This window comes from Vigna umbellata, chromosome 8 (assembly GCF_029865625.1).
Source record: "Vigna umbellata cultivar VRB3 chromosome 8, Vumbellata_1.0, whole genome shotgun sequence".
Taxonomy (NCBI): Eukaryota; Viridiplantae; Streptophyta; class Magnoliopsida; order Fabales; family Fabaceae; genus Vigna; species Vigna umbellata.
Genome location: NC_142172.1, coordinates 47,873,403 through 47,892,121, shown reverse-complemented (window position 1 = coordinate 47,892,121; position 18,719 = coordinate 47,873,403). Strand labels below are relative to the sequence as shown.

The 18,719-nt window shown below is 32.4% G+C and overlaps 2 protein-coding genes and 4 non-coding genes across 7 annotated transcripts; all 6 read right to left on the bottom strand.

Moving 5' to 3' along the window:
- Positions 1-2,307: 2,307 nt before the first annotated feature.
- Positions 2,308-3,226, bottom strand: LOC124832724 (zinc finger protein ZAT11-like). The gene has a single exon (XM_047306999.2). It carries the CDS (start codon positions 3,053-3,055, stop codon positions 2,528-2,530), a length of 528 nt encoding a protein of 175 aa, XP_047162955.1. The 5' UTR covers positions 3,056-3,226; the 3' UTR covers positions 2,308-2,527.
- Positions 3,227-4,606: 1,380 nt separating this feature from the next.
- Positions 4,607-4,801, bottom strand: LOC124832751 (U2 spliceosomal RNA). The gene has a single exon (XR_007028363.1). It is a non-coding gene; the product is annotated as a U2 spliceosomal RNA (small nuclear RNA).
- A 2,255-nt stretch (positions 4,802-7,056) lies between these two features.
- LOC124832750 (U2 spliceosomal RNA) lies at positions 7,057-7,251 on the bottom strand. The gene has a single exon (XR_007028362.1). It is a non-coding gene; the product is annotated as a U2 spliceosomal RNA (small nuclear RNA).
- On the bottom strand, positions 7,059-14,461 carry LOC124832733 (uncharacterized). 2 transcript variants are annotated; one of them, XM_088097592.1, is made up of 9 exons: positions 14,295-14,461; positions 12,320-14,179; positions 12,014-12,240; positions 11,600-11,932; positions 10,743-10,989; positions 9,008-9,136; positions 8,701-8,916; positions 8,500-8,623; positions 7,059-8,417 (listed from the first exon to the last, which is right to left on the bottom strand). In XM_088097592.1, exons 2-9 carry the CDS (start codon positions 13,883-13,885, stop codon positions 8,179-8,181), a joined length of 3,081 nt encoding a protein of 1,026 aa, XP_087953718.1. In that variant the 5' UTR covers positions 13,886-14,179; positions 14,295-14,461; the 3' UTR covers positions 7,059-8,178. The 2 variants fall into 2 exon arrangements, with proteins under 2 accessions (XP_087953718.1, XP_047162966.2); XM_047307010.2 differs by having other exon boundaries at positions 12,320-14,461.
- LOC124832749 (U2 spliceosomal RNA) lies at positions 9,829-10,023 on the bottom strand. The gene has a single exon (XR_007028361.1). It is a non-coding gene; the product is annotated as a U2 spliceosomal RNA (small nuclear RNA).
- Positions 14,462-15,943: 1,482 nt separating the features above from the next.
- On the bottom strand, positions 15,944-16,094 carry LOC124832752 (U4 spliceosomal RNA). Its single transcript, XR_007028364.2, has one exon. It is a non-coding gene; the product is annotated as a U4 spliceosomal RNA (small nuclear RNA).
- Between the last annotated feature and the right edge of the window lie 2,625 nt (positions 16,095-18,719).

Below are 18,719 nucleotides of genomic sequence, written 5' to 3'. Positions count from 1 at the left end.
GACTTGACAATCCCATCTTGTGTGCCATGTTTCAAAGTTTAACATTGATAACTACATTTTCTAGATTTATAAATAACTTGGTGCACCTACCTAACGTAACTTGTACTAAATTAGTATATAATTCATGTGGGGTACCATGAAATCAGGTCAAAACTTACAATATCTCAAATTATAGTCTTTTTTATGGATCTTTATATATATATAACTTACCTTTTTACACTTGATGTGTTATATAGTGACATCAAATAAACTAATATAGAACTTAAGTAATGAGAAGTTATTGTTTGTATGATAATTAAGATAATTATATTAATTAAGCTTGAGCGAGGTGTAACTTCTTCTACATGGGTAATACACATTATTTATTCACCGTGTTTATAGGTGTAGATCCCATTTGAAAATTAGATTATGTAAGAGGTGTTAATCTAAGTGTGAGTCTAAGTCTCACATTGGATAAAAGTGAGAAAGTAAAACACTGTATAAAGATGAAAGATCCATTAACACACTGTCTTTCCCTCCTTGATAAACCCAGATTATTTTAAACCTAAAATCACTCATCGGAATATATAATATTTATTATTTATTATATCCTCTACCTATTAATTTTCTATTTCTCTTATAAATTACTATAATTTATGTTGAATTTTACAACTTTTAGATTTATTTATTTTACCTGTCAGTAATGAAACAGTATACTTGACAAGGAAGTCTACATAGAAAATTGTTACAAAAATAGTTGTTCATACATGAAATTGTGGCCATCTTATGTGCTTACTTATCACACTATCTAGACAAACTTGGTAGCTTGTCGTGCATTTGTGGATTACTAGCTAGAACATAATTCTGAAGAAACTGTTTAGAAGAAGGATATTTCAACATTAAGTCTTGAAAATTAATCAAAATATAAAAATATGTACTTATCTATAACAACTTTTATAACTGTTATATTTGTAAAGTATTGTGTATATATATATATATATATATATATATATATATATATATATATATATAATGTGGCAACTTTGAACATTTAAATCAAATTAATTCTTGGAAATCAAATGTCTTACAGCATCAATTTTACCACGTAAACTCTTTCAAAGCCAGATTCTTTTATACTAATTACGAGTTCTTTTCAATAATTTAATCCTACAAAACTCGTATTTGGAGCATAAAACCCTAACCTGCGATGAATCCATGCTCAAATTTAGCTTACTCTAGCTAGTAGTAGCCACAAATATTAAAATGGATAAATTTGTTAAACACAAAGTTTGAAATGACAGTGGGAATGAAACAAGTTTCTAGATGAACGCAGGTTGTTGTTGTAGGATAAGGTTTCATTGGAACCAACTGCACGGCACTGCTATTTGAAAATTTGTTACCTTCTAGATTGCATGATGTCCACAGAAATTGGATTATACAAAAATCAATTCCACAATAATATTCCAACGAATTGTTTTACATATTTTATGGAAAGAAATTTCGTGAATAAGGATCTGTTCTGCATTAAGTAACACAATCACTAAAAGTTATTAGTTGTGAATTAGTAACAAGTAAATATATAATTTAATGTTCCAACCTCCTCTTAGGTATTGATATTGATATGTCTCGATTCTCAAACTGTCAATCGTAAAAAACAATCGATGTCTTATCTCTTTGCTGTCCTAGTGATATATCATCACCATATATATCTCGAACCAGCATTAGGGTACACGTATTTTTGATTAATTATACATAAAGGAAAAGTTATTTAGAATAATCAGAAGCAGTTATGCAGATCGCTTTCTATTCCCTGTTAAGAAACCCGTTTTGTGGTTATTTTTCTTGAGAACGTGCATCATGCATGTTTGCAACCTTTGACTTGATTAAATATACAAAGAGAAATCAAAGTTTAGTTCGTATTTAAAATTTTATATTTGCAGTGCTAGGTTGTATAGAATTGTTTCCACCATGAATCACGTTCTGAAATTGAATTTATTGTCACACCAATCTCATAATCTTATTTAACGACAACTGCAAAATGACCTACAAATTAAACAAACCGTGAGTTGTACACAAAATAACCTTAAATAGTGATAAATAAAATGTCAGTTTAAAAGAAAGTTTCAACGTTAGGATTCAAGAGAAGAGAAGATTGAAATCTTTCGAGTATTTTTAGGGTTTTTTTTTTCTGGTGAGATGACAAGGAACATAGCTGTTTTTTAGGTTTTGAAACAACAATAACCAATTAACCTCTGCGTTGTTAAGTGCATAATAGAAAAATCAAGCTTAACAGGCCTGAGATTAGCACTTTCAGAACAATTAATTAGCTTAATGATAAACCATGATGAAACATGCCTTCAGTTAAACTATTTTAGCAGAATTGATTCACGAATTACGCGGACACTTGTTCTTTGTTTTCACAAACATGAATTTCTTATTGATATATATGTATGTATATACCAAGAACTGAACAAATATAATTTACATACAGTAAAATAAAAATGAAAAAGGGAGCCAAAAAGCAGTGTCCTACACTACAAGAACATATTCAATTGAAGCAGTGAACCAAAGGAGCTGGTTGTCTGATCTTCAAAAACTCCAAATCATTCTCTAATGGCGTCAAATTCAGATCAGGAAACAGAACTCTCTCGTTGCTGCTACCCTTGTGGTTCATTTTCGGTGAAGAAGTATTATGAACAGTGGTAGCAGTAGCATTGTTCGTGTTTCCATTTGATGATGTTCTATGGCGTCTCATGTGTCCTCCCAAAGCTTGCCCTATCGCAAACTCCAAACCACAGACAGAACACTCATGAGTCTTAGGTTTTGGTGGTGAACCATGAAGAACTTGGTTATGCTCACTCTCTCCGACCATCAACCTAGGTTTCTTGTGACTCGCACGGTGCCCTCCCAAAGCTTGAAACGACGGAAACTGCCTCTTACACGTCTTGCACTCAAACACACGGTGGTTGGAAGAGTAGTTCAAGTAGTTCGTGCTCTCAAATTCACCTCCTGCAGAAAGCAACATCAAGTAGTTGGCCATGGTTACGCTATCAACTTCTCTTTCTCTCTTCATCATCACTGTGCCACAAATATATATCAGTACTATATAATGTTTTCTGGTTTGAAAGGGTGTCAGAATATGGATATGATGATGAATGGAGAAAAGGGTTAAAATGAAAAGAAGAAAAGAAAGGTGTGAAATGTGAGATATGAGACTTTGAAGAGTATGGTGTGTGTGATATTTATAAGGTTGGTTTTGTTTGCTAGATTTAGAGTTCAGACAGTTGTTCTGATAGATATAGTTGACGTTTCTGAACATGTGTATGAGTAATATTGTGTGAACGTGTACTGTGCAACACACTATGCTTGTGACTTTGTTGAATTGAATGAGTGTTATACGTAAGCAAGTACGAGTAATAGAGCAATTAAAAAGCAATCTATTGGATGCATTGAACTAGGGTTTTTCCTTTGACTTGTTGGATTGGTCTGAAAGTAAGCATTGCAAGGCTCATGTTTACTCAACTAATTCAAAGCTACCAAAAAGTTTTATAATATTTAAAATTGTTGGACAGAAGCTTTGAAATAATAGTAATGGTTTAAGAAAAGGGGTTGTTCTAGATGGCAGCCAGTATAAGATAGAATTGAAGTGTTGGTTTGTTGGACTGCGCTGTTTACTTGGAAAACTACTTATCTTCTAGACTCTGTCTGACCAAGAAAAATGGAATATTACTCTAACGTGCTGCATCTGTCTTGCTCACCAGCTTTCATACATTGATTGAATAGGATATTAGAAAGATAAAATATTGATCTTGTTCCATTATATAAGCATTTTCTTTCAGAAAAAACTATTGATATAGCTTTGGAATAGTAATGCCTTACATATACACTGTACAACATATATTTATATATATTTTTTTATAGGGTCTGTTGTTTGTTCTGGTGACACCATCACTTTTGAATGAGAGTTGAACAAAGAGTTATTAACTTATTATATTGAATATGATGGTCAATGTCGTATATCTAGGCCAAGTCAGCTATATAACTTGTGCTATCACTTCATTCATCATTAGATAATGTTATCTCACAATTTATGTTGGATTAAAGATTTCTTTCGTATTGATTAATTGTAAATAATGTGTTGTTGTACATTAAGATTTATTTAAATGTGTAAAGAATAGGAAACTTGAAATATATGCAAGATTTAATTATTTTACTTCGTAAGCATATTCAAATTATTTTACCAAGCTGTATTAATTATTTTATTATTACACAATTTTAGTCATCAAATATTAAGATATAAAATTAAGATTATATCTATCAAATTATTCCAAATTAACCTTCACATTCTATTGTCTTTTAGGTTTTAAGCATTTAGACATTAAATATTTTCTTAATGGATATCCTTAAAATTTACAAATATAGTAAGATTACCCAGTAGAAGCTACTGTTGTGAAACTTCCCATCCCACACTTAAAATATGTATATAACATTATATAACATTTTAATAGATACCATCCCACACTTAAAATATGTATATAATTTTTAATAGATAAGAATAATTAACTGTTACAAAATAATATAATTTATCTATTGTAATCATTATTAAAAGAAAACATCGAACTAAATTGGAGGGTGTGCCAGCCCATGCAATAGTGCAACACAAGGGCTACACATGAAGAACCCAGTAGCAAGCTACTGTTATGGACATTCCCTTTTAAAAAATTAATTTAATATCGTGTGGGCCATTGACCCACATATCAGATATTAAACTGATAAGAACAGATACTACACTTGATCTTAGCCAAAAGGCCGAGAAAGGTATGAGTTCTTTCAGGTTGAGAGACTTCATTTAGAGTGTAACATCAAGTGACTGTTATGTATTACAGTCTATGTGGGACTCAGCACTGCATTGTGTAATCCACTTCCATTAGTCTATATTTAATTATGAGAGGAGAGTGCTCAACAAATCCCAGGTCACCCTTGTAATTGAGTTTTGTGCATAATTGTATAAAGTCTGAAAGTTATATGTGTTACGATTGAGATATCATACTGAACTGATAAATAAATTGAAAGAATAGTTAACTCTTTTGATTTAATCTGGTTAATTACAAATACAATGCCCATTTGACTTCATAAATAAATTCAAATTTATTTATTTATTATGTTGAATTAAATTTTTATTTAAGAATCTGCTATTAGAAATTTATTTAGACATATAGGTTTTTTTTTAATTAAGTCTTGAATTGGAACCAGGATATTATAACATTCCATGTCTGAGCCATTAACTTATATCTCGATAAGGCTTCACAATGCATTGTTTGGGGGACTATAAGTTATTTCTACATTTTTTATTTTTTTTGAGTGACTATTGTTATTGATTTTTCAAAAATAAAAAATAATAGTAACTATATAGTTGTTAATATTTTTAATGAATTTTTGTTATCGTGATAAATAAGTAGATAGATATAAATGGACGTATAATTTAGGAAAATAAAATTCTATAATTTAAAATGAATTTTTATTCTTGGATAGACAAGTAGATAAATATAAATGGATGAATACTTTGTGAAAAATAAAATATATCTTGATAATACATGTTTTCTTGTCTCTACCCATCTAATGGTATTATTTAGACATTAACTATTTTTTTAGTTGATTATTTTTTAAAAATATTACAATATGAATTCTTTTTATTAATATTTTTTGGATATTTTTTTAATTTTTAATAATTATATTCTCATTTTGTACATAAAAATGAGGAAAAATTAAGATAACAAAATAGATCAATCCAATTTATTTTTAACAGGATAAATTGATCTATTAACTAAAACCAGATTAAACTTCATAATCTAATATGTCAAATTACCATATTAACCTGTCAAGTTGTCAGACTACTCTATTTCTTTTTTATCAAAAATTTAATATCACACAAAAATAAAATAAAAAGTTATTTTTACATAAAATTGATTTTAGACTAAAAATGGTTAATTTGATAAAATTAAAATAAACCTTAATCATAATAAAATCCTACATTAAATATCACAGCACATATTCAATATTTTTTTAATGAATCGAATTACTGACTCACCCAATTAGATAGGACCATAGTGATTCAAGCTCTTGGGTTAAAAACGACTTTGATCAATCAAACTTAGACATTTTTTTCATTAAGAAAAATGCTAGAACTAATTTGAAATCATATGAATTATAAGGAATTAAATACTCCTTTAGGAAACTAAGTTTTTTACATAATACAAAAAAAACAATCACAATTTTTAATCATTTAAATTTTAATCAAAATCAGATAAAACATATAAAGAAGAATACATCTCTGTTTCGGGTTAGGGTAAAGTAAGTATTACAAATACACTTTTCAAAGTGGTTCGTGTAATTGTATATCTGTTCATTTTCGTCTCTTTCCAAAGTCGTTGCTCGAATAATTGTATATCTGTTTTATCTTCGAATAATTGTATATCTGTTTTATCTTCGTCTACGCTCCAACTGATCAGGGCATACCTGCCAAAAGGTAACTTCACAATCTTTTTAGTAAGTATATCACTAAAATAAGTCGACTTTTACTCATAGCTTGGTATTTACTGAGTTAGGTCGTCTGTTAAACTTCCTTTATTGTTATACCACAAAACTCATTTGACTTCATGAACAAATTCAAATTTGTTAATCAAATTGTATTAAATTTTTTAATTAAAAATCTGAAAAAAGTTATTTAAAAATAAGTTATTTTTTTATAATTGTCTTCAATTAGAACTTTAATATGACATTATTTTAAATATCACTCCTTATAAAATAGTATGATTTAAACTTTAGAAAAAAATTCAACAAGTAATATTGGAAAATGTATTTTATATAATATATATATATAAAACAATTGTAGTCATTATATATATAGTCATTATATCCATATAGGATTCGTCATAATATATAGTTTTGATAGAGACGAATAATCATAAATAAAACTATATACATGCTTTAAGTTAAACTACAAGATTACTATATTGCATTTTAGTTTTGACCATTAAAAATTAGGATATAAATTTAATAAATATATAGAACTAGATTGGAGGGTGTGCCAGCCCATGCTATAGTGCAACACAGGAGCAACACTTGAAGGACCCAGTAGCAAGCTACCGCTGTGGACCTTCCCCTTTAAAAAATTAATTTAATATCGTGTGGACCATTGGCCCACATATCAGATATTAAACTGATAAGAACAGATACTACACTTGATCTTAGCCAAAAGGCCGAGAAAGGTATGATTTGCTCAGTATTAGGAGGTTCTTTTTATTCTTTAATGTCAGGTGACCGTTATCTACTATAATCTGTGTGGGACTTAGGTGTGACTCATAACGAAGGTTGTGAATGGGTATATTCCCAAAAGTTCTTGAAAGAACTTGACACTAATTAATTTTGTAAAATGTAAATCATCACCAGTTTGACTGTCCCCAAAACAACAAAAAGCACTTGAAATCAAATGATCTAAAAGGTGAATAAGAAAATTGACCAGGTTCATCAGCTGTGGTACCAATTTTTTTTGCCTATTTCCTAAGCTTAGGGCTAGAAAATTAGAAAATTGCTGTCTGAGCTGAAAATTCTTACAACTTGGATAAAAAAGCTTGCTGCAGCAACATGATTCCATAATGATACAGCTAGCCATTGCTGCAAACCTCGGATGATATGGGTAGAAACAGGGATAGGAGTTTCCTCGCAGCATCAAACATATTGGCATGATTTCTCACAGATTCAAATTGCTTGCTAGGAAGTCTTATTCATAGCCATGGTTGAATCCACTAATTGAGTGTTCTTCAGTGTCCAAAACTCTTGTCTCGTGTAAAAACGATGGAAAAATACAGACTTAAATTCCTGATTTCTTTTCCCTTTATTTTTTAGCAAAATACACTGAACAAACAGTACATACGAGATACAACTAAGTCTAAACTGTCTCAAAGCGAATCCATTTTCCGAAACCTAGACTACAGTAGTTATACATTGAAACTAGTCAGTAATAATAATAATAATCAGACTAAAAACAATTTTACCTGTTGGAGAACAATTGACCAAGTTTGGTACCAAAGAAAAACTACCTCTACATAAAGACAAAAAGGAACAAATATTAATAATTTTCCAAGCTGACCTCCAATTATTGCCTTCATCACTCTGCAGAAACCATGAAGATGCTGTGGCTCAGTAAGGGAAATTGATTGGTTCTCGTTGAATGGCTTTCTGAACTAGCTCAGCCTGCTCCTTATGGTGAACCTTGAGGAAACCAGTAGCTGTTGCTGCAGAAGGAGCACGACCAACATATTTAACATCTTCATAGCCTCCTCTACCTACAGCCTTCATGGAAGTTATGAGCCGGGGTAAAACATATGTGTATCCACCCATGTTCATTGGCTCTTCTTGACACCAGACAACCTCCGCATCTGCCAAAAACACAATAAACTATAATGTAAAATAACAAATAACAGTAACAGACACTAAAGCTTCAACGTTGAAAAGACATACTTGGATATCGTTTAAGCTCTCGTTGCACAAGATCATAAGGGAAAGGACAAAGCTGTTCCACCCTACATATTGCAACATCCTTTGCATCTTCCTTTGTTCGCTGTTCATCAAGTTCGTAGTAAACCTGCAAGGAATACAAGACATCGATAGTTATAAAAATCCTAACACATTGGAAGAGTAGTTCCAATAAGGATCACACACCTTTCCAGAGCAAAGTACTAAACGTCTTATACCCACTTCAACGCCTGAGTGATTATTTTGGTCTTTTATGAGGCGCTTAAATCTGGTTCCCTGTTTGTCAAAACCGGGATGTCCTTGAACATCATCAAACTCAGATAAATGTGATCTGCAAACCTTACTACGGAGAAGGTTCTTAGGGGACATTACTATAAGAGGTTTACGGAATTCCCTGTGTATCTGGAAGAAAACAATGCAACAGTGAGAAAATAAGTACCAAAAATCAAGTGACCAAACTAACACCAATTGAATGATGGTGTCGACTACAAACCTGCCGGCGTAAAACATGGAAAAAATTTGCAGGAGTTGTAACATTCACAATCTGCCAATTACACTCCTGAATTTGTTTCCGAAGAGTAGGATCCATCTCAGGAATAGTATAAGGATGGTCATCAGCCATCTGCCAATAAATTAATGGAAACTTTTAAATACTATTAAGAGTAAAAAAACACAAGATAAAATCTTCACAAGCAAGCAACAAGAGACAATTATTCAAGTTATTTGTTGAGATAAAACTGTGAGATCCCAATTACCCGTCTAAATTAAACAAAAAAGCTCATATTTCTGTCCTTCAATGAACTTCAAAGTTTCCGACCAGACTTTTGCGCATCAATATAAAGTCTGAAAGTTAGATGAGTTGGATTGAAATACCGAATTGATAATTAAATTGAAAGTACAGTCAACTCATTTGATTTAATGGGCTTAGGGTTTTAATGGATAAGAATAATCAAAATAATTAACATTCCATGGTTCAGCCATTAACTTATGTCTCAATACATACACTCTTTTTGAGGGACTAAAGACTTCGGTCTTAGATATTAATAATAGTATCTTTCAATTTTAAGAGAGGAGTGATTAGCTACAAACACAATTTTTAATTATCTCACCTAATAACAAAACATACTAATTACAAATACTTTTCTAGATAACTAGGAAATACTAGTATAAAATTATTTTTATTCTTCAATAGAGATAAATACATGAACAATTTATGAAAATGTATAATTCTATTATAAATGTATTTGGAATTTTTCTTTTACGTGTGATTATGCTACATTCATAAAAGCAAAAAAAGAAACATAGAACTAGATTAGAGGGTGTGCCAGCCCAGGCTATAGTGCAACACCAGGGCGACACTTGAAGGTCCCAGTAGCAAGCTACCGTCGTGGACTTTCCCCTTCAAAAAATTAATTTAATATCGTGTGGACCATTGGCCCACATATCAGATATTAAACTGATAAGAACAGATACTACACTTGATCTTAGCCAAAAGGCCGAGAAAGGTATGAGTTCATTCAGCTTGAGAGACTCTTTTTAGAGTACAACATCAAGTGACTGTTAGGTATTACAGTCTATGTGGGACTCAGCATTGCATTGTGTAATCCACTCCCATTAGTCTATATTAATTAGTGATGAGATGAGAGCTCAACAAATCCCAGGTCGCCCTTGTAATTGAGTTTTGAACATCATTATTGTATAAAGTCTGAAAGTTATATGTGTTGGATTGAGATATCATTCTGAATTGATAAATAAATTGAAAGAATAGTTAACTCTTTTGATTTAATCTGAACATCATCGTATAAACTCTTTAAATCTATTAAGAGTAGAAAAACACAAGATAAAATCTTCACAAGCAAGCAACAAGAGACAATTATTCAAGTTATGTTGAGATAAAACTGTGAGATCCCAATTACAAGTCTAAATTAAACAAAAAAGCTCACTTTTTTGTCCTTCCCCTTCAATGAACTTCAAAGTTTCCAACCGTAAGTCAGATTTCCTTTTTAGTATTGTTCCAATAACCTATATCCTTGGTATTCCCCAAACTAATCATACGATAAATGATAAATATGTAATAGCAAGAAGCATACATTCAAAGAAACAATCACAACCACAATGTCAACTATGTAAAATAAACATGACAGAGTAGAACAAAGTTGGATAGCAGATGGAATAAAAGCTTTGAAAGAAGTTTCTAGGAATTAGAACAGAAATTCATAAAAGAGCACCTGAAGGAAGCGTTCCAGTCTTCCACTTGAATGCTCAGGTCCCTGCCCATCATAACCGTGAGGAAGTAACACAACAAGCCCAGTCTGACGCAGCCACTTAGACTCACCAGAACTCAAGAAATTGTCAAATATAACTTGAGCCCCATTAGCAAAATCACCAAACTGAGCCTCCCAGATCACCAATGAATTAGGATTTTCCATTGAGTAACCCAATTCAAATCCAAGAACACCAAACTCAGAAAGTGAGCTGCATATTGAATGAAACATTAATTAGTTAAGGGATTCATAGAATACCATCTATCTTTTGTTAAACTTGCATTTCACACTTTATTAAAGTTTTAAATGAATCATACTGATATTTATTATGATCTATGCGAGAGATGAAGTTTCATCATGATAAAGACACAACATCATTGTATAGTTGAAGAACAATTCTAATTCCAGTATTCCTCAATAGTACACATGATAAGCAAGCCATTGAAATTTGAAATGCACATGATGCCAGAAGAGTAATTACATCTTCAGGGACTTGCAGAAAGAAAAATCCAATGAAAGATCTATTTAACCACTATTAATGGTTTATGAAAAGGGTCATCAAGAAAATTAGAAATATAATTCTAAATGGTCAATGCTGCTTTGACAAAGTATCACATACATTACAATGTACTGTAATACATGTCACAAATTAAAACTACAAGAAAACAAAAACAGATAGTGATGAGCACTTGAGACGGATATGAATTCAAATTTTAGAAGCTTGAGACACATAAGAAACACAAAAGAGAAAAACAATCATATAAACCTGGTTTATTTTCTCTTTAGCAGGATTTAGTATATGTGTGTTAAAAGCATATTACCTGTTACTGACAGTAAACATCTCTTCATTTTGATTCATTATCACATGGTCAAGGGGGCAATATCTCTCTCCAGTTGTCTGATCATGAACTACAGCATGACGATGACTAAATGTTCCCCTTTCAACGTCCTGACCACTTAACCGAACATGGTTTCCTTCAACAATCAATGTTGCAAAAGCAAGAGCCTCAGCAAATCCCCAGTCAATATCTTCCCCTGTTTCAACCATTTGGGAACGCTGTTCATAAATTCTCTTCACCGCTTTATGAGGATTAAAATTTTCAGGTAACAGCGTGATTGCTTTCCCTACATTTTTCAAGATCTCTGGTTTCACCCTGCACAGGATAGACCATAGATTTCAGCTTCTATGCTACAACAGAAAAGATTCAAGCACCATTAATATTAATTCATCATACCCAGTGTTCCTGATGCGTGAAATTTGTTCGGGTGACTTGAAACCAGACCAATATGCTGAAAGCCAATCTCTTCTTTTTGGAACATAATCTTTGCTGGCAAAAAATTCATCATTTAGAATTGATGTCACTTTTTTATGTATCTTATCAATGTCTTCTCGTGTCAGCTCCCCAGATTCCAAAAGCTTTTTCTGGTATATCTCAAGAGCTGATGGATGGTTTCGGATAACCTAATATAGACAAGAAAGTTGAAAAAACTGCTGGACTAGTCAAAGGGAAACATGTTCAGTAAAAAAGAAAAGAACTAACCTTGTACATTTTAGGCTGTGTGAAAGATGGTTCATCAATCTCGTTGTGGCCAAATCGACGGTAACAAACCAAGTCAACAACCACATCCGAATGGAAAGTTTGGCGCCATTCAGCTGCAAGTTCACAGACATGAACAACAGCTTCCACATCATCACCATTCACATGAAAGATGGGAGCATTTAAGGCTTTGGCAACATCAGTGCAGTACTGTGAAGATCTTCCTGACTTGGGGTCGGTTGTAAATGCAACTTGGTTGTTGAACACAATGTGTATAGTCCCACCAGTAGTGTAATTTGGAAGAGCACTGAGATGTAGTGTTTCATAGACCACACCTTGTCCAGCAAAACTACCATCTCCATGAATCAAAACCCCCATGTTTTTCATTCTGTTCTTATCATCTGAGTAATACTGCTTCGCTCGAGTTTTTCCAACAACAAGTGGGTTCACTGCTTCCAAGTGACTAGGATTTGCCACCAAAGACAGGTGTATCCTCTTCCCACCCCTTGTTGGTCGATCATAGGATGTTCCCAAGTGATATTTAACATCACCAGTTCCTGTGTAGAGTCCAGCTTCATCCGCAGGCTGACCACCACTAAACTCACAGAAAATCTGACGAAGGGGCTTCCGAACTACATTACCCAAAACATTCAATCTTCCCCTATGTGCCATTCCCATAACAATACTCTCAACACCAAGATCAGATGCACGATCAAACATTTCTTTCATACCAGGAATAATACTCTCTCCCCCTTCAAGCCCAAACCTCTTTGCAGATGTCCACTTGGTGGCCAAGAAATTTTCAAAAAGTGTACTCCAGGCAAGCCTGTCAAAAATAACCTCGCGACGCTCCCGATTATACTGTGTAGGAGCAAGGGTCTCAATTCTGTCCCTAAGCCAATTACACTTCTCACGATCCGGTATGTGCATGTACTCATACCCAATGCTTCCACAGTAGGCTTGCTCAAGCCGTGTCAAAATGGACCTAAGAGTCTGCACAGGACGATTCTCAGACAAAAACCCAGACATCTTCCACACCCCCAGAAAGAATTCCCTGTCGAGATCAGCCTCGGTGAATCCATAAAAGGCAAGGTCTAACTCATCAGGGACTTTTCGTTCTTCCAGACCCAAAGGGTCTAGCTTGGCTTTCATGTGGCCATTAACCTGGTATGCTCTCACCAGCAACAGCAATTGCATACTCTCCTGAATTGTTTGCCCAGAAATTCCAGGGGAGGTGGAGGCCTGACCCACAAAGTTCCTGAAGAAATTGTCCCAGGACTCATCAACACTGTTTGGATCAGCTTCCCAAGCCCTTTGAAGCTCATCTAAATAGACACTACTTGTCCCATCCAAGAAATTGTCTGTTAGCTTAGAAAGGGGCACTGGGCGAGGCACAGGAGCAGTTTGCTCTCTGGATTTGAAAACTGTGCTGTGGAAGTTTCTAATTCTACTTGTTGATGGAAGGACTGTGGTGGTCATTTTCCCAAAATACAGTGCTCCACCCCCATAGAGATTTCTCCTAATTGCATCATGCTTTGCTATGCTGGAAGCAACTCTAAGCCATGCCATAACTCTCTCTCTCTCTCTCTCTCTCACACACACACACACACACACTGAACAATCAATCAAGAATATCTATCGCCAATAACAGTATTTCCTCAAATACTGCCTTAAGTTCTCATGCATCACCCTTTCCTATCAATTACCAAACTAACCAAAAAAGACACTAGTTCAATAAGAGATTGACGAGAAAGAACTAATGATGTCAAACAGACATTCCACAAGCGTGGCAGCGAAGCAATTACTCACTCACGGTGAAGAGTGTTCTTAAATTTGTGTCCTGAGATTGAAGAATGCGCCTTCCTAGACATATTGTAATAAAATCACTGACAATAAGAACACTGATAATGTGAAACCAAAATCTCACTACTGAGAATGAGTTAATACAATGGAAAGAGAAAAGAAGATGATACCATACCACAGTTAAAGGGAGAGAGACAGAGAGATTGAGATGAACAGTGGACACGGTTTAATGGTGGTTGTGAATGAGTTTAAAGTTTTAAATTAATGGAAAATTAACTGTTTGTTTCCAGAACATGCTGATGCCCATGCAGTGCATCCATTCTTCTATCTCTGCTTCCTTACTTTCTCGTTTTAGTGGGTCCTGAGTCCCACCAATATTTAATATACAATACTTTTTTTTTAGTTATTTCTCTCACTTTCTAGAGCTCGCTTTGAAATGTTGACATGTTGACACTAGTTGATAAGGTTAGATTTTCTCTTTTTTTCAGTTAGGTTTCAAAATATTACAAATTTATGTCAAATATTTCCTCATCTCCCTACATCCATGTAAAAATAATAATAATAATAACTACAGAACAATAAAATGAACTGACTTTAGTACTAGTATAGTTTGATTTTTTTTTTTAAGTTTAAGATGTACTTAAAGATAATATATATAATAATTCAATAAGTAAAACGCAATAATTGTCTTAGTAATTATTTTATGAATATAGTGATTGATGAGAAAATTATATATATTTTCCCAAAAATATGATGTCAAGTCCTTTATAAAAGATGTTGAGCTTAAGTAATGTTAATAAATATTGATTAATCTTAACATATATTAATTACTACCAAATTTATAATCTTATTTCTTTAAAAGGACTAAGTCAATGACACATTCTTCCTTCTTCAAGTAAATAGAGATTTTCTTTTTTTTTCATGAAAAATCATTAAAGAAAATTAATTCTTTAAATTAAGAGTGATTAATGTATAAATCATCACTTAAACTATTAAGTTAATTATCCTAAGAATAAAATTTATATTTTAAAATTAATAAATTTAATTATTAGTAAAAAAAATTAATTACTATTTATTATTGTTAATAAAAAGTGGGATGAGATTTTTTGTGATGGGGATGTTTTCTTCCAACGTTATTAACCATAACCATTGGAAAAAAAAATATTGCTACCAGTGAAATACTAAAACAGGTAATTTTAAAAAATTTTACTACCAACTTAAGAAAGTGGATTTTGTTTTTCAAAGTTACCACCACTCGCTTATATATTATTTAAGAAAATAATTATTTTAAGTTTCTCACTTATATATTATGATTTTTTTTATTTTTAATAAATATAAAATTTTTAACATAAATAATAAATTGAAAAAAAATATTTTTAGAAATATTTTTTCCTTTTAAAAGAACTAAATGTACCAAAAAAATGTTCCACTACATTTGACATTTTTCCTTCATTTTTATTTTTGATATTTTTCCTTAATTTTTATTTTTGGATTACATAATTTATTTCCACATTCATATTTCTCTAAATTTTTGTCCAACTTACTATCAAATATAATCATCTAAAAAAAGTAGTTAATTTAAATTAATTGGAAAATTACATTTGAATTGACTGCAAAAGAATAGGATTTTTTTTGCATTTATACAAACTAATAATAAATTTGATTTAAATTAAATTTGTTTTTAAACTTACTAAATTAGTCAAATTTTCATTAACTATATATTGCAGTCAAATTTAAAATTGCAATCAAATTAACAATAAGGCTGTGTTTAAATTAACAAAAATACTAAACACAAGTTAAAAAAAATTAATACTAAAATTGCAGGACTTTACCCCAAAGGGAGTCCTTCCAGAAATTCTCGAAGGCCTAGGCTGAACCCAGGCCTAAGAGGGGGTTTGGAAATAGTTTTCAACCAGCAATAGACGCGCCTCGGTTAGAACCTCACTAGCTGCGTCATTGCCCCAAGCGCAAAGATACCTTTAAACATATTTGAGAGTTTTATTTATATTACGTTCTATATATTCTATCTCATGTTTTAATCTATGTGGGACTTCATCATCTACAGGAATATTAAGCTCACTGAAACCATACATTCCCACAACACATCATCTAGATATGTCTTCTTCTACCATTGCATAGTGCAGTGACTATCATTATCTTTTGTCAGTACACAAATCAGGAGACTACAAAAATTTTAAAACTGACGGAAAATGGAAACTCACCGTAGAAAATCAGAATAATTGAATGATTTCTTTGGACTAAATCAATTTCTTTTACTCTAGTTTCTCTTACATTGCTTCTAAATTTTTCTAGGTAAGAATCAAACGGGTGCTTTATATAACCTATTTTTGCTTTTAGATTGTTAGGTGATGGTTAATGAGTTATGTAGGCTATTGCTTTAATAATTGACTTTCAATTAGTTGCCTTAAAACGTGTTATGCTGTAGTTCTGGTGTTTCTTGTAAGAGTAGTTGGAGTTTTATTTGTATCTTGATTGTCATCATTCTCTATGAGGTTTAGATGTTGTTTTGCATACATTCTGTTTTTTCGATTGTCATGTGTATAATCTGTTTTGTGCATGATCATATGACCAATCTTTGGTTATTTGTTGTGGTATCTTAATACCATCAACTTAAGCGTTTGATACAAATAAATACAGGAACTCTCATGTCACTTATATATGCCTCTTTTAGTTGTCTTTCAGAAGAACAAGATTAATGTAAAATACACTTCGAAACATAGAACTGAACTACTTAGATCTTTTCCATTGAGCTTCCTCAGCTACCTAAGTTACATCTGCTTTCTAGTGAATCATATACCTGTTACAAATGCATATCAGTAGGGGAAAGAAGTTGTATTTGTAATTAATCGATAACTGATTATTTAGGTGTAGCATCAACTATATAATATAATTTTATTAATTGGGTTATGAATGTGAGATGTTGAACAAATTGATATAACAAAGGTGAGAGATCTCTTCTCCAAGGACTGCTTCTGAAATGATTCATTCTTTCTGAATTCTCAAACTATTGAAGATGACACAACTTCCACTTCGTTAACTTTTTTTTCACTAGCTAATTAATATCATAACTGTCTTAACTAATTGTTCCCTCCGTCTCTCCCAACTCCTACAAGTACCATGTGTCATGAACAGTTATAAAAAAAGCATCAGTGGATTAGAGTTCCCAGAACCTCTATGAAAAGCATTTTCTGGTATTTACCATGTATTTTAACAGTGGCTTGCTTTATTTATACTGGTCACGGTGTTATATCTCCGATTTATTTCAGAAATGTCAGTATATCTTTGTCTAACATTGAAACAGTAGTGAAGGAAATCTATAGTTTTAAAATCAACCATGTGAGTGTGAACTGGATACAATCATCTGTGAGTGGCAAACGATGTATAATTTGACCCAACTAATGCACAACCATCTTTACAATTTATAATTCATATTTAAAGTTAGCCAAAGTATCAGGAGGGTCTCACCTAATAATGCCATGGCTGAAGTGTTGTAGCGAACATGTCTGAGGCTCTGCGTATAAAACTCCTAATATCAATGACTGAGTGAAAAACATGAGATGTGAATCTTGGTCTCACTATATGTTCATATTTTTCATTTATTTTGTAATTGAAATTTGCATGTTTTTTTCTCGGCAGCACCTCTCTGCTGAGATAGTCTTTCGAGAGATGCATCATCTTGCTTCCTTTTGTGTATAAGTTGCACGGCCTTCAGTATATTGGTTGTAGTCTGAAAACTTGAGATTTTTTTTTTCTTTTTAAAAGTTATTTCACAATTGGCTGAGCTAACTTGTTTTTATTTTTTTACAAACTACTGAGTTACCAAAAAAATATTAGGATGACCCTATCATCATTACCAAATGTTTTCATCAATTTATCACCATCAGTATGTCATTACGGATCGTCTTTTTTGACAACATTGATTTGTCTTACTGTGGATGACTAACTGTAAATATCAACTTTACTAGAAGTTTAAATAAATGAACCAATATTTTTGTCTGGTGAAAAAAAAATGGATCAACATTCTCACTTTGTATCCAAAATTTATTTGTTACTAGAGGTTTTAAAACTGTATCTGGCTGAAAATTCATTCTGACAAGCAAAGTTGATCTTGGACTGCACGATTGATTTTGGGAACTAAAAATCACCTGAATGTTTCCATCCATTTTATATCAAAGAGAGCTCACATTGGAAAGTGATTCTTGCAAGGTACTCTCAGCTATTTTTGTCGTGGTTTAAATGAGAGAAAAAAAATTATTCTTTTAGTCGTTCTAACAAAAACAAGCATTAACCAATAGTGTAACTAATACAAAATTTACAAGATTGGGGAATTAACAATAATTTTTCATGCATAAATATTTTAAGTTTTTCCAAAAAACTTGGCTCCACCTTCCGAACCAGAACATTTCGCGGCGGTGAAAATATTGCAAGATCATCATGCAATACAAGCATTGCTACACCCCTGTACCATTTAGTCACTACGGCATTCAAATTGCGGATGGAAACAGCAAGGGTTTCCATTTTGCTTCCAAGTAAAAACATTCTTAGGTTTGCCTCTAGATTCCTAAGCCAGCAACAACAA